Source organism: Schistocerca nitens, chromosome 4 (genome assembly GCF_023898315.1).
Source record: "Schistocerca nitens isolate TAMUIC-IGC-003100 chromosome 4, iqSchNite1.1, whole genome shotgun sequence".
In the NCBI taxonomy this organism is placed as follows: Eukaryota; Metazoa; Arthropoda; class Insecta; order Orthoptera; family Acrididae; genus Schistocerca; species Schistocerca nitens.
The window spans coordinates 492,792,147-492,817,329 of record NC_064617.1 but is presented as its reverse complement, the minus strand read 5'-3'; the positions used below and the strand labels follow the sequence as shown (position 1 = coordinate 492,817,329).

The following is a 25,183-nucleotide window of genomic DNA, read 5'->3' as shown; positions in this document are numbered from 1 at the left end:
CATCCACCTCTTCGATACGCTCGTCACCCGCAGAGGCATCGAGGAACACTGGGAGACGTTGAGCAACTAGTCGAACGTGATCCGGATCCATGGAGTCCATGATGCGTTGGAAATTTTGTTCAAAAACATCAGCAATGGCGTTGGCTTTGTCCGCTGGGCTGCTGACGATGTTTTGACCAACTTGGATCAGCGGAATCTTCTGCCGCCGGCGGAGGAAGAGCTGTGTAGCTTTCCAGGTAGTACCATCGTCAACCCGAAGAGTGGCCAGGTGGTTGGACCATTCCTGATGGCGGTGGTTTGCAACGGCAACTTTTATGTCCCTCCTCATCCTGTTGAGTGCCCTCTTTGTTGCTGCATTGCGCGTCAGCTGCCATTCACGAAAGAGGCGGTTTTTGGCATTTGTCGCTTCCATGAGATGTGGTGGTAGTTGCCGGGATTGGTCAGGTGGGTCAGATGGCGGCCGCGGTGTGGCCCCATGCATCGCTCGCTTGTAGAACACAGTCTTGGAGGAATCGGGCACAGCCATCAATTCCAACATCGTCGGCGTCAGGTGCATCTCAGAGACCCTCTTCTAACAGCTCTTGATATCAGTTCCAGTTGGTGTTCCTGGTCTGGATTCCTCACCGCTTCACTGGCTCGGCATCGACATTGATGTCAAATATAACTGAGACATGGTCCGAAGATAAGGCATTGCGGGTGCTGGCAGATATAACATAGGTCACCCCCTTGGCCACCGCAATGTCGAGCACGTCTGGAGGTCCACCGTTGTTGGGAAAGTGGGTCGGGTCGTGAGGTCCGAGGATGAAGGTGTTCCACCGCTGGGCTGCCCGGAGAAGTTTTCTTCCATAGTTTTTGGTGACACGGGAATGCCATTCGTTGTACTTTGCGTTAAAATTACGACCAGCATAGACCTTCCCAGGTAATGCCAGCAATGCTTCAACGTCCTGGAGGAATAACTGTCGGCCAGGCGGACGGTAGACAGCAACAAACGTGATGCGCCCATGCGAAGTTTCGACAGCTACAGCTGTGGCCTCCATCGCTTGCAGTGGCGGAAGTGGAACTTGATGGTGCACCAGTGAAGTCCAGACGTAGACCGCTGTGCCACCGCCATGAGTTGGTCTGTCGGTCCAGTAACACACATAGTTGGCAGCTCTTACATGGACACCAGACTTGAGAAAAGTCTCTGAAACCAAGCAAATGTCGACAGCTTCATCCCACAGCAGCTGTCGAAATTCGCCATCTTGGGTGCGGATGCCCTGGGCATTCCACACGCAGACTGTGACTCCTCGTTGACTATGGGCCATGCTGGGTGGACAGTGGTCCGGTGGAGATTGCCTGAATTGCTGGACTGACAAAGGCAATGAATTGCCGCGGGATATCCTTGAGAAGCTCCCGAAGTTCTTGCAGGAGGAGCTTCATTTCGTCCATGCTGGAATCGGCCTCCTGGGATGGTACAGTTGCAGCTCGTGAGTGTTGAGCCGGGCTTGCCACGACGTCAGCCTGTCGTCCCTGTTGGGAGTGGTCGTGTTGCCCTGGTCTTCACCCCACTGCTGTTCAGAGTGCCGTGCTGGTAGTCGCGCCGTGTCCCGTGTTGCAACAGTGGCCGGCTTCGTCGCAGGTATGGAGGCCTGCGGTGAGGAGCCAGAGGTAGCAGCAGCAGCAAAACTGACTCCAGGTCTGACAGGTGCAGGTCGCTTTATTGAGCCAGGTCGGTGGCCACGGCTCCGTGCCGCTGCCCGTTGGAAGCTGGAACAGTCGCGGTAGGAGGCCACATGTTCCCCACCACATCCAATGCATTTGGGTGGGCCATGTCTCCGCTGCCGTGTGCAGTCGAGACTGGCGTGCTCCCCTGCACACTTAACACACCGTGGGGGAAGCGTGCAGAACCGCGCTACATGCCCAACCATTTGACAGTTGTAGCATTGTGGTTCGCCCCTCTTCGAGCACAGTTTTTCCGTAGTGACAGGTGTCGCCGCGATATTCGTGACCTGCCGTAGCCCGCGGTTGTGTGGGATATCACAGGTGACCACGAGGACCAGCGGAGTCTCCTTTTGGGTGCGGCGAGAGGGTAGGCGGGTTATCGACCGGAGACCAAATCCATAGCCCATATCCTCCAGGTGTCGTCGGATGTGATCCAGGCTGTAGTTTCGAGGGAGCCCTCGAAAGACGATCTTGAGTGTCTTGTCCGTTGCAGATGGGTAAGTGTAGAACGGCTTCTTTTGTTCTCCGAACGTAGCCGTAACCTTTCTGTAATCTTCTGCTGCCGCGCTGGGTTAGCCGAGCGGTCTTAGGCGCTGCAGTCATGGACTGTGCGGCTGGTCCCGGCGGAGGTTCGAGTCCTCCCTCGGGCATAGGTGTGTGTGTTTGTCCTTAGGATAATTTAGGATAAGTAGTGTGTAAGCTTAGGGACTAATGACCTTAGCAGTTACGTCCCATAAGATTTCACACTCATCTGAACATTTTTTAAAAATCTTCTGTTGTTTTCAAAGTTACCTTATATAGGTTGGTGGCAGCCGGCTTGATAACGACGTTATCGTGGCCGACAAGGCGATGGAGCATCCCGTAGAGGCCATCGTAGTCCTCCTTGTGTTGGACCACAGTGGGTGGCGATCTTGGTTCTCTCTTCTGAGCAAGCATCTCCACACCATCAGCGAGCTCTTCATAGGTGTTTGTCGTCGGAACCGGCGGCGCTGATGAGATGTGAGCCTTCCCGGCCGGTCGTTTGATGAGTTGAAACCCTTCTTCATCGACGACGACATCTGCCTGTTTCGCCTTTTTTCCCTTACGAGGGGCGCGTGTTGTTCCTGTGGCAGTGATCGCTTTCCTTTTCGTCGTCCTGGCGGCGGTGGAAGCGTCATTTCTTGCCGTCGATTCGTCGTCCGAATCGGGCAGCGGAACTTGCAGTGCGTCCGAAACATATTCCATTTCCGTATCCATATTCGTCGCCTTGTTCATCGTAGGTGGAGGGCCGGATGGGGTCGCCGGCAAAGCTGGCTTTGCCGGACGGCGATCCGCCACACTCTTCGCTGTACGGACATCCCCTCGCTCCGACATCTCAACGCTAACTGCGTGCGTGCGTCGCGTGCGTGCGTGCGTGCGTGTGTGTCTACTGCCTCTCTGGTCGTATTTATATATGAGCGCAGCGGACGGGCGAAGGGAACAACTGCCGTCATCCGCTCTATGGTCAGGTAGCAACATCTAAATGGCTGCTCTCTTGGGACACATATTATTTAATTAATATCTTCGTAATTTCAATTTCACTGAAATACGCTTGATACAAATCAGGGAATTTAGAGGATCGTCCGCCACAATTTGAGAATCCTGATGAATTTTGTTTTATATTGTGTTGTCCGTCGAGTGTGTTACGGTATGTGAAGAAATTAAGTTCATATCATGTACATGGCGTAAAAACTATTTTTAAACATTTCTATACGTATTATTATAATTCTAATGATTTTGCATCTTAATAATGAGTTATTCATTGTTTTAAATTCATAAATTACACGTACATCAAAAGAAAAATATGAATTTAAAACATAAAATAACAATTTAAAACATGAAATAAAAGTAAGTAAAACAAAGATAACATGATGATAAGGCAAAGATAAACATCTCAAATTCTTAACGTATCGATCCATGGCTTAATGTAAAATTACTTCAATGATCATGTTTTGAAAAATTATTTTATCTTTGCTTTATCATCTTTGGAATCAGTAAAGTACTTGAAAATGGGCTTATAACCCGAACCTAGGTTGTACAGTAAGCAAATGAAATTTATGAAAGAAGGGAAAAACAATGTTCAGTTAATTTGCAATGTTTCAGCAAGAACCCACAGTTGATTCAATTGCAACAAAAAATAAGTGAGATAAATAATTAGAATAATAACGAACGCTAATATATTTTAATTACGTATGTTGAAAATGCTCCGACAACACACTGTCTGCAGCTTATTTTCCAAAAATAGTATTTCAGAAACAATATTTATTACACATGGATGTATGTGGCGAGAAAGCTTTTTAAATTTATTTTGTAAAATGTTTTAATTTTTCAAGATTATGTAGTGTTGGCGGGGTATTTTGGAACATTTCAGATGGCCAAGTTTCAAGATCGTTTATTTTCATCTGGGTATATTTCCTTGTTAGTGTCTATAGCCACAGCATTCTCTCTATCTTGTGATGTACTTTTAGAATGTGTAATTTGTTGCTGTGTTAATGTTCTGCTTTGCATTTCCGTTGTTCTGTCTGCTGCTGCCACTGTTGACATCGACATTGTTTTGTTTGTGTCACGTCGTTTTGTGGAGTACTGTTGATTCGCGGTCCCGTGGAACTGAGGCCAGGAAAGTCGTTAGACATAGAACCTGACAGGTCAGTCGATGAAAGTTCGAGAGTGAGTGAGGAAGCACAAGCTACCTCCGTGCAGAGTGCACAATGTCTGAGTCCGTCGGATCGCATCCTTGCAATGTTAGTTAACACCACGGAACAGTTAGACAAAATAAAACTGAAGGATGCAGAGACCGCGGAGCAACACGCTCAGCTGCGTCAGGCGAACCATACGCGGCTTGCGAGGCTACAAGCCGAGCTGAAACTGTGCGTCAAAACACTGATTGTCAGATAGCAGAAGTTAGGCGCGACGTGGGGGCCGAGACTGCAAAAATACGAGCACAGGTCACCGACAGTGTTGGGCGAGATGAGACACGCGTGTTATGACAGAGTAGCCAGCGTGGAAACACCAGTGACCGCATAAATGGCGGAAACTCCACAGGCATGGATAACTAAAATTTATCGTCCATGCATACACAGCAGGAAACTAGCTGGCAACCAAACTACAAAGAAACAAGTGTCTGTTCTCGAGCAGCATGTGTATGCAATGCGACGCAAGTCACGGGAACTGATTTGCATATTGTGTTTCCGATGAACTGTGTGTGAACATACCGCTGCTTAGCTTCGGCCAAATAGGTATCCTCCACCAAAAGAATTTATGCACTAATCTGCGAGTGACAAAAGTGGCAGAGTGTAATGCATTCCTCGTTGTGCAGCAAGCACACGCTTGATCAGGAGGAAGCTGTTTTGTTCGGTTGACCGTTTGCGAGAGCAATACTTGCAAAGATTTTTGCACCATGTTTCTGGCAATGTACTGGAACCTGGCCGCAAACGCAAGTGCGAAACAGAAAATACAATAGCTGTTCAAAAGTATATGGATACCTGTTAGTGGACATTAATATGGGGTGTGCTCACCCTTCGCGTGTATGACGGTTTGAACCCTGCTGAGAACACATTGCATTGAATGTCTGTGGAGGAATGACAGCCCATTCTTCCCCAAAAGCCGAAATCGGGAAAGATAGTTACGTTGGAAGCTAGAGCCTGGAGTGAAGTCGACAATATAACTCATTCCAAAGGAGTTCCATTAATTGCAGAGCGGGAGTCTGGCCAGATCAATATGTTTCAGTGTTATTGTCCACATATTTCCTCACAGACGCTGCTTCATGACAGGCTGAATTGGTTCAAATGGCTCTGAGCACTATGGGACTTAACATCTGAGGTCATCAGTCCCCTAGAACTTAGAACTACTTAAACCTAACTAACCTAAGGACATCACACAACACCCAGTCATCACGAGGCAGGCTGAATTGCCATGGCGATACAAAACAACATCGTTTCCGAAGTGCTCCTCTGCTGTATGCATGTAACGGTTTCTTAAAAGTGAGATAAGGGCCCCACATCCTAATTACGAAAAACACCTCAATACCGTAATACCGCCTGCTCTGGACTTCACTGTTGGTACTGCGCAGGTACATTCTCCAGGCATTTACCAAACGTAAACCCTTCCATCCAGTTGCTACTGGGTGTTGCTTGATTCATCACTCCAAATCACTCATTTCCAGTCATCCACTGCCCAGTGCTGTCGCTCTTTGGACCACCTGAATTGTCGTTTAGAATTGACCACAGAAATTTGTGGCTTATGAGGAGCGGCTCGACCAGTTTACACCACGGTGTGCTAACAATGTTGCTAGTGAAAATCGCAACCACTTCACACATGTTTGGATTGGTCTGTAGCTACCCAAGGATTAGGTTAAACTTGAATTAACAAAGTTCTGCTCTCTCTTAGAAATATTAAAAAAAAAATGCAGCGCCCCACCATAGTATTGCAGGGTGAAAATATTTTGTTGTACTTAGTGCGACGCGGAATGTGGGTTTCCCATTCACGCAAAGGCTTGTCAGTAGATGCGTATCATCTACAATACTGGAGGGCATTCTTGATGAACTTTGCGTGGGGAATGGGTGTACGCTATCACAGTTTTACTTTTCCGGTCAGAAGACATTTCCGCTAATCAACTTTTTGCTGTTTTTTGGATCCCCTCTAAAATTTTGTGCTCTCAAAAGTTCCAATCCTTGACCTAACAGGAAGCTTGTGAAAGTATGTGTGTGTTGCTGCCTCAGTTGTATTGCGCGTGCAGGTAGCGGCACACCTAGAACCCTGTCTCCTTTCATGCTGACTTGTGTTCGAATGTCAGGCACTTTGTCATTCGATTCCTGGTACGCATTTACGCATCGACGCCTGGGAGAATTAATTAGTTTTTGATGTCAAATGTGGCTCTTATACCGTATTATGTGGACGTTTTTATTACTTCCCTAACCCTCTGTGCGTGGTCTTTATTTTGTAACGGTACCTCAAGGCGTATAAGATATTTCTACAAATTGAGATCTATCTACGTTTACTTGAAATTGCACAAGCCCCCAGTGATACTGTAGAAAACTTGAAATACTTGATGAAAGCTGACAAAATAAATACAAGTAAAAAGATCGATATGAAAGGAGACTGACAATTTCAAGCAGTTTTATATAGTGGCTGCAGTTGTTTGTTATGTTACATCAGAACTAAATTTGATTATGGAAAATTTTGGATTTTACTTTATAAAGGGGTTTTAGCCTGAAATAATGCATTAGATGTAGCTCGAGAACTTACGAGGGCTATTCCGAAAGTAAGGTCCGATCGGTCACGAAATGGAAACGACTATGAAAATCCGATAAAGCTTTGCACAGATGTGTTGGGTAGTGTCTCTAGTATAACCCCAGTTAGCATCACGTCGCTCTTCTCATTTCTGAGCTCGCAGTGAGTGCGTAAAGATGTCTAGAAAATAGTGTCTGCCGCCAAGTACGGGGGCCTGGTGAGAAATTTCCCCTGAAGCTATGCAGCTAACATTACATAACTGTCGTGCTGTTTCGTCTTCAAGACAATTCTCAGCCGCATTCTGCAGGGGCAATGAAGATGCTCCTGCATCGTTTTCAAATGGAAATGTGAGATTACCCACAATACAGCCCGTAATTGTCTCCCTCTGAGTTTCAGCTCAGGTCACATGAACCGCTGGTTATGAAGACAACATTTCGGCACAAGACAACGAGCCGTAGGCCAGCGTAGAGAATTAGCGGAGAGCACTGGCGGCTGCCTTCTATAGCGAGGGTATGGGAAAGTTGGTACAACGCTACGATACACTTCTAAGTCGGGTCGGCGACTATGGAGATAAGTAGCTGCAAGGTGTATCTAACTGTTGCAAATAAAACATTTTTGATATTTACCGTGGTTTCCATTTCGCGACCTATCGGACCTTACTTTCGGAATAGCCCTCGTACAATCTATTTTACAAAAAGACCACACGGCAATCGATTTTTTTAATTTTTTATTTTTTTATTTTTTTTGCATAAATAGAACGTGAAGTTCAGGACTCAAATGTCTATCCACCGAAGCAGTTTGATGCAATTTTCAAAACTTCTCGAAAAAAATTGACTTCGAAGTTTTCAGAGCGTCTTTAATACCGTAAAGTAAGGTTGATTATTCGATGGGCAGTGTGGCTTGGGCTCGATTCCTAGCCAATGCAAATTTTTAAACAAATGTACATGTTGTGCATACATTTCCGTGAAGCGTAAAATATATACAGATATAAATAAAACCAGTAGCACTAGATACTGATAATTACTGGATCTCGGGTTGGAGTCTCATTTCGGCCACTATTTCTTTCGTTTTTTTGTTTGGTCCAGATACCTACGTCATTTAAATGTAAAAATAATCAAATAAATGCTAAATAACACAGCACCCACCTACATAGGGAGATATGATCATCACGATAAAATAAGAGAAACCAGGGCTCGCACAAAAAAAAAAAAAAATTAAGTGCTCGTTTTTCCCGCGCGCCGTTCGAGAGTCGAGAGTGGAAAGGTAGAGAGACAACTTGAAGGTGGTTCATGGAACCCTCTGCCAGGCGCTTAATTGTGAATAGCAGAGTCATCACGTAGATGTAGATGTAAATAACACATATTTGATGTCATTTTTATGAAAAATGCATGTTTCCCTATTTTTAATTACATATTGTGCACAGAAATCCAGCTTTCATTGCAAATTTAAGTTCTTAATTACTGATTCTTCAAAACAGATTGTTAATAAAGATTGTTTAAATTTTTAAAAATAAATTTTATCTGTTTTATGTGTTTTACGCTTCACATGCACCTACGCTTAAAAATTTACCACCGCTAGATATCTAACTTTTTTTAGACAAACTATTTGTAATAGATTGAATTATCATTTTTCCCTTGATATTTGCTTACCTTCGTTCTTTCTTTGCGATATGAATTAGTTTTGCTTGTTTTTCAGTTGCTTTTTTCGAAATGTCAATTTTAGATTCACATTAGTATTTTTACTAATTTCTTCGACACGTATTTGAGTGGCTTGAGCTACTTTTGCTACCATCAGTATCAATATGTAAGTTATTACATCACTAAACATGCACAAAAATAAAAAACAACACGTTAGAGACGAAAGGACGTAAGTATTTGACAGATTACAATACTGAGAGATTGTTGGAGGAGTGTAGAACACTTGTAGTTTATATATATATACGTAATTTAAAAACAGGAAAACTACAGTTTTAATGGTGCAGGGAAAAACAAGACATTTAACACTAAGGTAATTTTAAAACAAAAACTTGAAGCATGTGAAGGGGTTGTACAACAGGATAGAATAAATTATTGAAAAATTTGCGGGAGAATGAATAAGTGTAATGCTAAATGCGAGAAGACAAAGCACGTTAAACAGGAATAAATTAAATCGACGCTTTAAACATGAAAATGATATAAGTCAGACAAAAAAATGAGGAAAGTTGATTGAACAACAAAAGGTGAAATAATACGCAACAGGATCGAATGTAATCGGAAAATGAGTCACAATTTTCTATTGGAAATGTCGCCGAGACGTACACTTAACGGAGAAGAGAAGGAGGGATGCTCTAGTAGGTCTGGTGCCGTATTGCATCCAGTGCAACGGCAAACAGGGCCATTGAGAGCGGGCATCTCTGTCATACGGATATCTGTATGGACACCAGCTTTGTATTGCGACCGTTTATCGACGCTCTGGACGTAGCACATCGGGCCGCCCATGTGGCGGACGTGCATTCTCACGGAGTGTTTAGAGTATTAAAGATGGTCGGAAAACTTCGAACTCGTTTTTCTCGAGAAATTTTGAGCGTTGCATCGAACTCCTTTAGATGACTGATATTTGAGTACTGAAATTCGTGTACACTAAATATGTATATAAATAAAAATCAATTGCCGCATGTTTGAAAGCTCGTCACCTGAGAATGGCTCTATCGATTTGACTGATTACTTTCCTTGTGTTCGTAATTGTCAGGACAAGGTTTGTATGAAAGAAAGTTTTGGAAAATCTTCCGGAAAAATCGGAAATTTGGTTGGTATTTTTGCATGAAAATCTCAATGAAAGAAATGTTACGGTCGGTTTGACAGTTCCTCTGTCACATGTTTTTATAGGCCTAACAAAAAGTATCGTTCAGATTGACAGTTCTGCGGTCTCATGTTTTCATAACAACAAAAAATTCCGCATTGAATATTGATATTTTGCGAAAAAAAGGGAATACAGTTGAAAGCGATACGATCATATCTTTGGTATGTTGCAGAGACTGAATTGATGTCAGTTCGTGATAATTTGGTGAGTTGCAAACATTCAATTGATTTCAGGTTGCGATATATTTCTTTGGAAAAATGCCACCAGTGAGGCGTTGAAATATCAGTCTGTGTACGCGCTATGGAAACCAACAACAGCATGATTGCCGAGTTGATGAGAATGACGAGGAACATAGGCAACGTTTACAGACAAATCGAATAAGAATTTTACAAAAAGCCCTTTCTGTTAAATTGTCTGCGAGGAAGAAAGTGCCAAGCTTTGCTATGAAAATGTGTGGTTTTGCTTTCCTTTTCGCAGTCATTTTTAACAGAAAGCAGTTGTGTTTATGGCAAACTTTATAATCCCACCTCTTAGTAGATTAAAACCATGCGAAATACTATTATTAAAGCTACTATCCTCACAGCCCAGCAGCTGAAAAGATATCTCTCATACCCCACATACTAAGGATTCTGAGCGATTTACCCATTCATTTTGGCTTCTATTCTCAATCAAAGTTCCGTTTGCGATAACATTAAATAAGGTCAGAGACAGGAGATGGACAGAGAAGGGTGAAGAAAATGGATATAAAGAAAGGGAAGGAGGATATGGACAGAGAGATGAGGGAAGAGGAGATGAACAGAGAGAGGGAGGGGGGAAGGTGATGGACAGAGATATGAGGAGGGAGGAGGAGGAAGGGAGGGGAGGAGGAGGAGGAGATGGACAATGAGAGGGGGGAAGAGGAAAGGGACAGAGACAGGGGAGAAGGAGATTAGGAATATATTCAATTCCCGTACATATTTATCACAGTGAAGCATTGCCAGGTTCGACAAAAATCCGCTTGTCGTCTGGTCTCCTTGTAAGACTGACAAAACGTTGGGGTACTCGAATAGATCCGAAGCGCACAGTGATTTTGAGGAACTCAGCAGCAATTGCAGCCCCTGTTTAAACTGCGGCCCTTGTTGCGTGGCTGTGGTGCCGTCAGCTGGCGGCAGCAGGTGCCGGGGCATTAGCGGCTTTTAATTAGCAGCGCGGTGCGCCTAATGGCCAACGGTGGCCGCTCGTCAGCGCTGCATTGTCCGCTCCGCGCGGGGACCACCTGCGTTCACCTCGCATCAGCTGCCGCGCCAGCGCCGTTAAATCGCATCACTACGTGTCACAGCCTCATTACGTGTTCTTTGTTCACGGGCAAGTACCAGCTGCAGGGGTCAGGCACGAAATTTCGTAGCCCGGGCTCAAAGAATGGCGCTTATAACAATGATTTTTTTGTGTGATAAAATCCTCTCGGGTTTCCTACTGCGTCAAATAGTTTAAAATCCTCTGGCTTTCGACCGAGAACTCCTCAGCCATCGTCAAGTGCTCGCTGACGTATGGTTGCTGCTGCCCTCAAACAGCGGCGCTACCGGCTTCGACGTCACTGTTGCCCAGTCCGGGAGCCACGAGAAATACAGGCCGCGCAACGAACGTGTGACGTCACACTAATTTTCTCGTCTTCCAGACTTTATGAACGATCTGGTTTACGCAGGGCCCACGGGAAATCAATATGTAAGTGAAAAGGTACCCATTAAATTTCTTAACTTTGTCGTGTGACGTCGAGAGCTCGCGTGCACTTAAACGCACAGTCGAAAATTATTAAACTCATCTAAAATAGTTATTCGCTCCCGCCAGAGACACTTGCTGGCATTCTTAAGATATGCAGTATCACGTGTTTTGACGTGTGTGCGATGGCCTGTCATTTTTGTGGGCCTCGTGCCTGTCATGGTGTCATCACAGACTAGTCATCCCAGGCCCTGTGACGTGTCATCATGTGACTGACACTACAGGTCTTACGAGCTGCAGTGACCGTATTCACGAGACACCGTGTTACTATTTCACACCCATGTAATACTTCAAAGCTGTGTGGTTAAATACACTCAAGCTCTCGAAAATACAAGATAACGTTAAGCACTTTAATGGATATCCTTTCATTGACATACAATTGAATCCAGGATACGTCAGTCCTGAGATGAGGTCACAGATGAGCTAGCGCAGTCGTTCGTATTCCCAGTGGGGTCAAGCAGTGGAACTTAACGGGTTCCCCCATTCAGACAAATATTCCAGGGAGACCTACATAAGTCACCTACAAATTCTCTTCATTTATGGTATAGCTGCCACGTTGTTGGCCACATACACACTGCTTCTGGAAATTTGGAAATCTATGGTAAGTTCCTATGGGACCAACGTGCTTTAAAACGAGGAAACATATCGACATCTTAACTACACATACTGACGAACATGTAAATGTTTGTACCGTCCTGTAGTATAACACATATTAAAATTGTGTGCCATTAGGTACCGTCAAATAAAACATGCAATGACAAACATCAGACTTCTTCTAGGACATCTCATGCTGGCCATTATACCCTCACAAGGATCAGTTGGAAACTAAAAGCCTTCACCTACGAAAGGCAGTAATGTCCTAGGGCGTATACATCACAGCCCCCGACCATGTGCCAATTCTACAAACCACTATTACCCCTATATTTCAATTTGTGCATGCATATAGGATAAAGAATAGAAAATATTACACCTCACGTCACCGATTTGAACTAGTTAATTGTAGCTTCTGAAGAATGACATCGCTAGAATGGGTGCTAAAATGCCTTCTGAACACCTCAGTCTTCTATTTAACAGGCTGTCGCGTTGCAGTCTTCAGGCACAAAAAATCTCATCTTTACTTAGTGTACACTGTGTACTCAAAGTGCAATACCCTCATGCTGTCTGTGATGTTACGCAACGAATGCTGTTCCTTCTAGAGGTGCTTCCCCATCGCCCATGAGCCTTTCTCTTTATTATTATGCTTATCAGCTTGGCTCACGTACCTCATTTCACAATCATGATATTTTATTTCATAAACTCCCACCTCTCCCATCCAGTTCTGCCCTCCTTATACTTCAGCGTCTGCTCCATTTTGCTGTTCGTCCAAAATGCAATTTTCACTACTTTGTTGTTAAATAACATCGCTAATTTACATGAGATAGTTCCCCAGTATGGTATTACTTTATATTTCTGCGGATTTTTCTCGTTTTGTTGGTCTCTTTGCCCTATCACTGCAGCAATCCCGTTACATCCGCCTCAAAACCATTTCACACCGCTATTTGCCTAAATGTTTCCATTTCTTCAGATGGATCGAATTAGCTCTGTGCACGGCATTTTTTTGAAGGAAACTGATTATTTCTGTGGCGGTGACATGAGGTTTTATCAGTTACTTTACCTGTGATGATAGGTTTCAAAAATATTACTATCTCAAGCTTGTTATTCTTATTCTCTACAATTAAGTCAAGTCACACAGGTAAAGATAGTTATCCAACTAGTAGACGAGACGATGAATTGCTATTTTGTAGAACGCGTTCGGCAGCTAACGAACACAAAGCCGCTCCCACTCTTGTACTTCTTCACCGAATCGAACTGGAAGTCCAGGTCGTCAAAGATGTGAAAATCACGCGGTGAAAGATCCGAGCTGTACGGAGTCTGCTGTGGTGTTTCCCAACCAAATCGCTGACGCGTAGCCTTCGCCTGCTTGGCAGTGTGGGGTCGAGCGTTATCGTACAACAGGATGATTCCGTCCTACAGCATTCCCGCGTGTTTTGGCCTCATGGCGCGTCACAGTTTCTGAAAAGTGTTTTCAGAGCGCTGCGTACTGATTGTGGTTCCACGCTCGAAAAGCTCAACGAGCAGAGGGTCCCTGCAGTCGAGGAAGGAGGTCATGATGAACTTACTGGAGTCTTGGATTGCTTTGGCGGGGGGAGATGTGAGATGTTTCGACTGTTGGCTTTTCCGTTTACCCTTGGGCTGTCGGAATGCTGTCACAAGGAATCATATTGTTACTCGATAACGCCCGCCCCTACACTGCCAATCAGACGAAGGCTACTCTTCAGCTATTTGGTTGGGAAACACCACAACTTTCTCCGTACAGCTTCGTGCGGTAGCATTCTCGCTTCCCACGCCCGGGTTCCCGGGTTCGATTCCCGGCGGGGTCAGGGATTTTCTCTGTCTCGTGATGGCTGGGTGTTGTGTGCTGTCCTTAGGTTAGTTAGGTTTAAGTAGTTCTAAGTTCTAGGGTACTGATGACCATAGATGTTAAGTCCCATAGTGCTCAGAGCCATTTTTTGAACCCGTACAGCTCGGATAATTCACCGTGTGATTTTCACATCTGTGGTGACCCGAAGGAGGACATCCATGGACGTCGGTTTCAGTCGGACGAGGAAGTGCCAGAGTGGGTGCAATTGTGGATCCGTCAGTGGGCAACCGCGTTCTACAAAACTGGGCTTGACCGTCTCATTTCTGAGTGGGATAAATATCTTAACACTTGTGGTTATTACTTAAGAATGGAACCATTTAATGGTTCCGTTGTGTGTGTGTCTGTTTTTCATTAGTCTAAAACTAAACTCCGCCACGAGGGCCCAACGGTACCGACCGGCCGCCGAGTTATCCTCAATCCACAGGCGTCACTGGATGCAGATACGGAGGGGCATGTGGTCAGCATACCGCTCTCCCGGCCGTTGTCAGGTTTAGTGACCAGAGCCGCTACTTTTGCATCACGTAGATCCTCAGTTTGCCTTACAAAGGCTGAGTGCACCACGTTTGCCAACAGCGCTCGGCACACCGGATGGTCAACTTCGGTGATCTTACGGGAACCGCTGTTACCACTGCGGCAAGGCCCTTGGCTTTTCTTTAGAATGTCACTTATAATTTAAAAATCCCTGTTCCTCATGCTCTACTATAAGTATTACATTCTTATGCATCTGGTTAAGATCACTCGCGAAGTCATTTATTTCTTCATTAGATTCTTGAAACACCGTAAGTACATCGCCAACACATTTTCCGTGCACACATATATATTTTATCACAGTACTTAACACTTTGCTTTAGAAATAGCGGCCGGCCGGTGTGGCCGTGCTGTTCTAGGCGCTTCAGTTTGGAACCGCTACGGTCGCAGGTTCGAATCCTGCCTCGGGCATGGATGTGTGTGATGTCCTTAGGTTAGTTCGGTTTAAGTAGTTCTAAGTTCTAAGGGGCTGGAGAGCGGGGTGGCTAGGATGTTGGACCGTTCCTTCCATTCCACCGATTCGGACATTACTCCCCTCTCCAGACATTACGCCCCTTGACTTTTTTTTCCGGGGCTATATCAAGGACAGTCTTCGTCACACCAGTTGCTAACTTCGACGAACTGAAGGCTAGGATACAAGCTGCTGTTGGTACGGTGACAGAACACATGTTACGAAACACCTGATGGGAACTGGAATACCGCCTCGACATTCTCCGAGCTACCAAGGAAGCACACGTTGAGGTTTACTGACGTAAGTGGTCTTAAATGGCTCAAATGGCTCTGAGCACTATGGGACTTAACATCTGAGGTCATCAGTCCCATAGAACTTAGACCTACCTAAACCTAACCTGCGACCGTAGCGGTCGCGCGGTTCCAGACTGAAGCGCCTAGAACCGCTCGGCCACACCGGCCGGCGTAAGTGGTCTTAAAAAAACTACTAACACTAACTTATGTAATGGCATCAAATGTAAATTATTATGTCAAACGGTTATTCTGTAATAAATTGTTATAATCAGGGCAAGACTTTGTGCCCACCCTGTACATCAGTGCCCTCTGGCAGCTAATGTCTTTAATTCCTTTGTGTCTTGCTTCATAGTGTCTACAGGATTAAAATGGTATCCGTTCTTTCGGACAAACTTTAATAATCCTATGAATTCAACTATTTCAAGTTTGACTACTAGCACTAAAATTCTGAGTACTGATACTTGAGACAGTTTTTCAGGGCGACAATTATTGAACTATATGAAAAAAAACTTAGTTGCAAACTACGGCGTGCACACACTTTGTTCAACATGAAAACGTCACTACCGATATTCGAAGTTAGTTTATGACATGTTCGATACGCCTGCCATCATTGGCGATGATGTGGCGCAGACGAATAGCGAAATTCTGTATGATCCGCTGAAGCGTCAGAACGTGAATGCTGTCGATGATCTTCTGAATGGCTGCTTTCACTTCAGCAATGGTTTTGGGGTTATTGCTGTGCACCTTCTCTTCAATACAGCACCACAAAAAGGAGTCGCATGTGTTCAGATCCGGAGAATACGCCGACCAATCGATGTCGACGGGCCGGCCGGAGTGGCCGTGCGTTTCTAGGCGCTACAGTCTGGAGCCGAGCGACCGCTACGGTCGCAGGTTCGAATCCTGCCTTGGTCATGGATGTGTATGATGTCCTTAGGTTAGTTAGGTTTAGTTAGTTGTAAGTTCTAGGCGACTGATGACCTCAGAAGTTAAGTCCCATAGTGCTCATTGAACGATGTACCCCAGAGCCAGAATGCGGTCCCCAAAGTGCCCCTCCATGACATCAAAAATTCTCCTGCTTCGATGGAGTCGAGTTCCGTCTTGCATGAACCACACTTGTCGAAATCAGGGTCACTTTGTATAATGGGGATAAAATCATCTTCCAAAACCTTCACGTACATTTCGGTAGCCACTGTCCCGACAAGGAATATCGCACTGATTATTCCGTGACTGGACACTGCACTCCACGCCGGCCGGGGTGGTCGAGCGGTTCTAGGCGCTGCAGTCTGGAACCGCGCGACCGCTACGGTCGCAGGTTCAAATCCTGCGTCGGGCATGGGTGTGTGTGATATCCTTAGGTTAGTTAGGTTTAAGTAGTTCTAAGTTCTAGGTGACTGATGACCTCAGAAGTTAAGTTCCATAGTGCTCAGAGCCATTTGAACCATTTTTGAACTGCACGCTATGCAGTCACACGTTGAGGGTGAAGAGACTTCTCGATCGCGAAATTCGGATTCTCGATCCCCAAATGCGCCAATTTTACTTATTGAAGAATCCATATAAATGAAAGTGGGCTTCATCGCTAAAGCAGACCATACTAATTACCACATGCCCCGCAGCCAACGGTGCAGTTTGAACGTCCTAACGCGAAGGGTTCAGAAGTTATGACGATTTTATTTCATACTATCGGACCCGACAGACGTTGTCCTGCATGATATTTCAAGCGATTATGATATTAACCAAAATATGAAATGAAAGACAAATAATATAATAATTTCATTTTTTTATTTGATGTAACATCAATTTTTCTAAAAACAATTCGCTATAATCAATAATGTTTGTTTAATTTTATCTTAATGCGAGTCGATGAACAATATTTTTAATCAATTCCTGAGGAGTATAAATGAATAAACTTGACGGTTTTCTAACGTGGGAAACACGCCACATATAATTGGCCATGTGAAAAGACCGGATTTTCTAGATCTAACCCACAAATCGACATTGTTTGACCTTGTGAGTTACTAATAGTCATGGCAAATGCTAAGCGAATTGGAAATTGCAGACGTCTGAATGGAATGGGTGAGTCTGAAGGGATCATTGGGATTCGTGGCAGGAGAACAACTTCATCTTCAAATTTGCCGTTCAAAATTTTAGCTTCAAGAACATTGCCCATAATTTTTTATATGACTAATGTTGTACCGTTGCATAGCTTAAGTGCATTTAAATTTCGAAGCAAAATGATAGGTGAGCCAATTTTTAATCGCAAGTTAAGTGGTGACATTCCTGGTAAATCCAGCGAATTCAAAAATTTAGCAGAATAGTTGACTGCTTTGTCAGGATCGGTAACAGTGTCGATCGATTTGAACTATACCTCATTGCTGGGCAATGACTGTTGTTAATGACTTTCAATCAAAGCATCTTTCGTATTTACCATGTTGCAGAAATTGTCTGGCAATTTGATGCATTGTGTGTCTCCATACAATGGTATTGTTCCATTTCCAATGTTGAGCAATTGCTCGGAGAATGATAGTGACAATGGATCGTTTTGCAGTTGAACACGTATATTTGTGTTAAGACGTAATGTACTGTCATTTCGCCATAGAAAATATTGTTTTATACATACGTTAATTTCATCCGCATACGTAGCGCGTGGAATGCCCGGCAATGTCTGACTAAAATCACCGGACAGCAGTAGTAAGGCACCACCGAAAAACCTGGTGTTATTATTTAGATCTTTCATCATTCTATCGAGAGCTCCAAGTGAACGCCTGTGGGCCGTAGTGCATTCATCCCAGATAATAATTTTGCATTTTTGCAACAATTTAGCCATACCGGAATGCTTTTTTTATGTTGCACACTGCATCTGGATTTGTGTGAATGTTCAAAGGCAACTTGAGTGCTGAATGTGCAGTCCGTCCGCCATCAAGCAAAGTGGCTGCAATACCTGATGAAGCAATTGCTAACGCAATATGCTTTTGTGATCGAATGCGCGCAAGTATTAGAGAGATGAGAAGCGTTTTTCCAGTGCCACCTGGTGCGTCCAAAAAAAAAAGAATCCACCTTGTTCTGTTGCAACTGACAAATTAATTCGATCGTATACATTCTTTTGTTCATCAGTGAGTAGATGCTCATTATTTTCAACGAAAGTAGTTAAAGAGACCGTATTGAACTGTTGTTCGCGCTGAATCTCGCTGTTAATGATGTCTGTTGCTGTGCGGTTAGTTGAGGGCATACCAAAATGAATGAGTGAATGAGTGGCATATTCGAAATCAGAATGCAAATATCTTCAATCTTTATTAGCGCTTCGTTATATATTTCCGGCGCAAAATCGATATTGGGATCTTGTTCAGCGATCCGAATGCGATGCAGAATGTCGTCGCTCATGGAATCTTTATATTTGTCCCAGAGAACAGAAGCTTGGGATGGAAAACATGTCATCAATAATATTGCGAATAATTGGCGAATTTGATGAGGAGAGGAACTCAATGCTTCATCTGCAAGTGTAATATCCCAATGGTTGTCATCTTCCAGCAAATGTAATTCGCGACACGCATCACAATATGTGTCGTACAGAATGCCATTGACTGTCCGCAAGTATTGGAAGGACGTCGGTCCAGGAACATTGACCAACAATAAACGCAAGAAGAAACATTCGCGTTGCTTCGGATGGACTGTGTATAATCAGCCTAATGTATTTCCCATAAATATGCCGTTATATCCTTCAACCGGAACACCTCGCTTTCGTGGTTCCCACTTTTTTGACTGTTTGTTCCATGTGAAATATCATGTCACATCAGTATACATTAATGTCTTTGCGAATTTACCGGGAATACCTGGTCGGTTGCATAGTTCGAAAAACTCAGTTAATGTGGTTTTTGGAGCAATTGATGCACGTTGTAGAGCAGTCTCTTCCGTGAAATAAACACGCTGTCCATTTTCAAGGTGAACGGACAAATGTATAACAGCAGGGTCTCTTTCGTGTATCGGAAAACCCAAAATTGGCCAAACTGCTTCGTTGCTGCTGATGTTTCGGCCCATATGATACTGTGTTATTTCATCGTTGTCGATAACACTGTGAACAGCAAATACAGCCATATCACTGCCCATATGGACATATTTGCATATATATCTTATGGACTTCACCGAACTGCAGAGCTCAATGTTTATGTGTGCTTTGTAGATTTTACACAGCAATGGTGAATACGGATCCACCCAGTGATTGTCAATGTCAACTGTTGTACCGTTTGACATGCGTAATTGATGTGATTGACCACCATGGTCAGTGTCTCTACGACGATATAATGGATAACCATCGATATTAGTGATTGTATCATTTATACAATTTTTTGGAAAACGTTTCGTACATTTTCCATCGTCCGTGCACGGCGCCGTCATGTTTATAGCATCGCATGGACCACTGATCATGTTAGCGGTAACAATCTCATACAATCCTTGATCGATACTCCTATCCGGAATTTCTGCTGAGATAATTTTAATTCAGACTGTATTTTGTCGACCAACCAAATCAGAATATGCGCGTGTGGCAAGCCTCGTTTTTGCCATTCAGCAGAATACAGCCAGCAATGTGTTTTGCCAAATACAGAGGAATGTATTATCAAGTTCATTAACGATTTTAACTTTTGTCTGAAGACACGTGCAGTGATATCGTGCCGATCTATTTTAGTCTGACCTGACAATGACGCAATTTTAATTTCATACCATTTTGGATTACACTTAAATGTAATGAACAAATATGGTCGTCCGTACGCGCCCACAAAAGTCATGACGTCTTGACTATATTCTTGCATATGACGTGGGCTACCAATATATGATGATGGAAGAATATATGGAGTACCGATGTCATTGATATTAGTTATTCCATCTATGTTACTAACAATAGCATCACGCAAATGAATGTATTCCTCAGCTCGAAGTTTCGCTTGATTATACCCGATGTATCGTAACTCACTTTCAATTTTCGCATACATATCAACGATATATTGATGAAACAGCTGGCGGCATCGGAGAATGTTATTGTCTTCATTGGCACGAATCATCAACCGATATGCGTAGAAGTTCATTGCGCTCACTTTCTTGCTGACTTCTGCACCTGCAAAGTAAAAATATAATTAAGACAAAAAGAAATTAATCGTGCACAAAAATAAAATATTAGGTAATGGCATGTGTAGATTGTACCTGTTGCTGGATTTCTTTGTTTGATATTTAAATGATATCCATCTTCTCCTTCCCAAAATATCAATGGATATTGCAAAGCGTCGTAATAGCGATGACTGTCCTCAATCGTATGCACTGTGTTATCTCTGCGTTGGATTCGTATATTTCGACGTTTAAATGCGTCGCCAACCATAACAATTGCAACTTCATTAATGGTCGGTGCTTTATATCGGCCCGCGCGCTGCCCAGATGGTACTTTGTCTGCTTTGATGACGATCGTATACTTGTCGTTTTGCAGTCTGTTTGAAACGGTATTGAACAACTGGACCAACTGGTTGTGATTCTGTAAAAACGGTTCTAAAATACCCACAATTTCTCGCTTCTCCATCTGCTCGATATGATTGTAATGGCAGCGTGCGTTTATTTGCTGCTCCTCATCACCCGTGAAGTAGATTTGCAGAAATTTTGAATCTGTATCAGGCATCGGAATTAAAGAACCAATTTGACGGTACACTTGGCCCTGGATCTTAAACGTTGATTGAAAATTGCGTCCATCCTCATTCTGAACGATTTTTGTTGCTCCAAATGATACCATTTGAAAGCACGAATTGAATTTGCGTATTTTACGCAAAAACAAATTAGATTGAGATGTAGCTCCAGCCAGTAGTGTTTTCAATGGTTCTGGCGGCGAATTCAATGGTGGCTATACAACTTTTCCAGACGCGCAGCAGAAACTAGCCGATTCACCTTTGTATTTGAGTGCATGACAGAGTTGGCATTGTTTGTTCATAGCACCGATTACAATTTGTAAATGTGACGAATAGTCGATGTCCGACTTATATTCAAACGCAAGGCGAAGAAGTGATGCACGTGTCAATGCGCGATACACTTGCAAACGCTGTTGTTCACGTGTTCTGAATGTGTCGGTGACTCGTTGACGGGCCAGTCTTTGTCTCAATTCATTAGCTCTAAGGCGTTCGTTGCGTTGCTCTTGACTTTCATTATCACGTTTGATTGCAACATGGTTTCTTAAATTTTCATCCTGATCTTCTGTCGATCTTATTTACCCGACGGTTCTGGACTAATTTTGAATTCCGAGTGCGTCGACCAATATTTCCTCCTCGTCCACAAAGACGTGGCATTGTTTTATGTACGTAACTTATATGTGAATATAATACGCTTAATATTCACTGAAATGCGACACCCGAAATATCAAAAGCCACCGTACAAAAAAATTAAAGTGTCGAAAAATAAACGAAATCCTATGTACGTAACTTATATCAGAATATAATACGCTCAATATTGCATACAAAATTGCAACGCCACCTACCGTGCTGATTTAAGAATGTAAATTTTCCAGGCCCCCACTTGAATGCAAACACAAAAATTCATTCAAGTCGATCCAGCCGTTTAGTTGCAGTATAGATAAATAACCTAGATACCGACTGCAGCGCCATCTGTCGGGCTGATTTGTGAATCCAAACCATCCAGTGCGCCACCCAAACGCATACAAAAAAATTCATTCAAATCGGTCCAGCCGTTTAGGAGTAGTTCAGTGACATACACACGTACAGTAGAATTATAGATATAAAGATAGTTCAGTAACTGTCACCGTGTAAGATAGCTTCGCAGCAGATATTCCGTTGTGCGAGTCCACAGGTCTTCATTAGCAGGCCACTTTGGTACGATCTATCCTGGTGCACCAATGGCGGACAGCTGACCCGCGGCCTGAAGGGCCCCCGACGTGGGTGCGGGGCGGATGGGGGCGGCGCATTGTTTCGCGGCGGTGCGGCGCTGGCAGCGGTCCCGCTGGCCGCCTACTATCTGCTCTTCTGCTCGGCTGCTCGATTCTGCCGGCCGCGGCAGGCGGGCGCCACCCACGCCGCGTTATTGACTTTCATCTGCCGGCGCTGTCCAGGGGCACGGCGGCCACTGTTACCGGACGGGACTCGCGTGGGCGGCGCGGCGCGAGCCGCCCCCGCTCTGCCGCGCTCGTGAATGCCACTTTGCCGGCTTCGGACGGTGCCATTGTCAATGGCAGCGCCGCCGGTCACCCGGAAAGCGATCCGCGGAGCGTCATTGCTGAGCTCTTCATACGCGACTCTCTCCGTACGAGCGTTATCTTTGAACACATTTACATACAAAAGTGGTGCAAAGTAACTTTTTTCTCATACTATAGCAGAGATTCTGAGTCGCAGATAGGCACAACAAAAGGACTGTCACAAAGTAAGCTTTTGGCTAACAAGGCCTTTGTCAAAAATAGACGACAAACACACACACACACACACACACACACACACACACACACACACACACACACATACTGTTACGCAAGCGCAACTCACACACACATGACCTCAGTCTGTGGCAGCTGAAATCACAGTGTGTGTTAGTGTATGTGTGTCGTCTATTCTTGACAAAGGTCTTGTTAGCCGAAAGCTTGTTTTGTGACAGTCTTTTTACTGTGCCTATCTGCGACTCAGTGTCTCCCCTCTATGGTGAGTACCATCTAGCCTTTTCAAATATTATTACATTCCATCCTGGATTTTCAAATGGTTCAAATGGCTGTAAGCACTATGGAACATCTGAGGTCATCAGTCCCCTAGAACTTAGAATTACTTAAACCTAACTGACCTAAGGACATCACATACATCCATGCCCGAGGCAGGATTCGAACCTGCGACCGTAGCAGCTGCGCGGTTCCAGACTGTAGTGCCTAGAACCGCTCGGCCACTCTGTGTCCCCCGTGTCCCATACAAAGATTTGGAGCATTACTCTGTATATCATGATTTTAAACTTGACTTACCGATGCATCGTTCACCTCGTCCGTCACATACCTCGCAATGTTTTAGAAAATGTATTTGTACTGCTGGTATAGGAGACATTATAATAACCTTTTGTGGAGACCTGAAAATGGTAACTACGAGGGCAGTTCAATAAGTAATGCAACACATTTTTTTTCTGAAACAGGGGTTGTTTTATTCAGCATTGAAATACACCAGGTTATTCCCCAATCTTTTAGCTACACAACACTATTTTTCAACGTAATCTCCATTCAATGCTACGGCCTTACGCCACCTTGAAATGAGGGCCTGTATGCCTGCACGGTACCATTCCACTGGTCGATGTCGGAGCCAACGTCGTACTGCATCAATAACTTCTTCATCATCCGCGTAGTGCGTCCCACGGATTGCGTCCTTCATTGGGCCAAACATATGGAAATCCGGCGGTGCGAGATCGGGGCTGTAGGGTGCGTGAGGAAGAACAGTCCACTGAAGTTTTGTGATCTCCTCTCGGGTGCAAAGACTTTTGTGAGGTCTAGCGTTGTCATGAAGAAGGAGAAGTTCGTTCTGATTTTTGTGCCTACGAACACGCTGAAGTCGTTTCTTCAATTTCTGAAGAGTAGCACAATACACTTCAGAGTTGATCGTTTGACCATGGGGAAGGACATCGAACAGAATAACCCCTTCAGCGTCCCAGAAGACAGTAACCATGACTTTACCGGCTGAGGGTATGGCTTTAAACTTTTTCTTGGTAGGGGAGTGGGTGTGGCGCCACTCCATTGATTGCCGTTTTGTTTCAGGTTCGAAGTGATGAACCCATGTTTCATCGCCTGTAACAATCTTTGACAAGAAATTGTCACCCTCAGCCACATGACGAGCAAGCAATTCCGCACAGATGGTTCTCCTTTGCTCTTTATGGTGTTCGGTTAGACAACGAGGGACCCAGCGGGAACAAACCTTTGAATATCCCAACTGGTGAACAATTGTGACAGCACTACCAACAGAGATGTCAAGTTGAGCACTGAGTTGTTTGATGGTGATCCGTCGATCATCTCGAACGAGTGTGTTCGCACGCTCCGCCATTGCAGGAGTCACAGCTGTGCACGGCCGGCCCGCACGCGGGAGATCAGACAGTCTTGCTTGACCTTGCGGCGATGATGACACACGCTTTGTCCAACGACTCACCGTGCTTTTGTCCACTGCCAGATCACCGTAGACATTCTGCAAGCGCCTATGAATATCTGAGATGCCCTGGTTTTCCGCCAAAAGAAACTCGATCACTGCCCGTTGTTTGCAACGCACATCCGTTACAGACGCCATTTTAACAGCTCCGTACAGCGCTGCCACCTGTCAGAAGTCAATGAAACTATACGAGACGAAGCGGGAATGTTTGAAAATATTCCACAAGAAATTTCCGGTTTTTTCAACCAAAATTGGCCAATAAAAAAAATGTGTTGCATTACTTATTGAACTGCCCTCGTACAATTATCGAAACAGGTAACCGACGATAAAGGTAGTTTACAAGCGATCTTAGCTACGAAGATAATTTTTTCTCAGCTAGTTTTCCTAAGGTGTTACCTCGCTGCTATAGAACTGTTGTTTCAAGAATATACTCCAAGCATACTTTTAATTCCGATCACTGAAATTCCAGTCTGTATCATGGAATAAACCCTGCTAAACATGTGTAATACACTGGCCAGTCACATTTAATGTGACCCCCCTCCCCCAACCCATCCAAAGCCCCAGTATTCACCTTTCGCAGCACTGACCGCTACGAGACGTGCAGGAAGAGTGTCAGTGAGTTCGTGGAAGGTACCGACTAGGATATGGTGCCACACCGACTCCAGTGCTGTGACCAGCTGCGCTAGGTTTCTCTGTTTACGAAATGAAATGGCTCTGAGCACTATGCGACTTAACTTCTGAGGTTAACAGTCGCCTAGAACTTAGAACTAATTAA

General features: G+C 44.4%; 2 protein-coding genes across 2 annotated transcripts in view; one reads left to right on the top strand and one right to left on the bottom strand.

Annotated features, from left to right (window-relative positions):
* Positions 1-25,183, top strand: part of LOC126253098 (probable sodium/potassium/calcium exchanger CG1090) — a 538,377-nt gene that overhangs the window by 104,391 nt on the left and 408,803 nt on the right. The gene's annotated exons all lie outside the window — the stretch shown is intronic.
* Positions 1,416-1,907, bottom strand: LOC126252382 (uncharacterized). The gene has a single exon (XM_049953273.1). It carries the CDS (start codon positions 1,905-1,907, stop codon positions 1,416-1,418), a length of 492 nt encoding a protein of 163 aa, XP_049809230.1.

Bases quoted from the DNA above. Each gene is read 5' to 3' on its own strand.
- LOC126252382 (XM_049953273.1), bottom strand. From the start codon at position 1,907: ATGGTTGGGCATGTAGCGCGGTTCTGCACGCTTCCCCCACGGTGTGTT.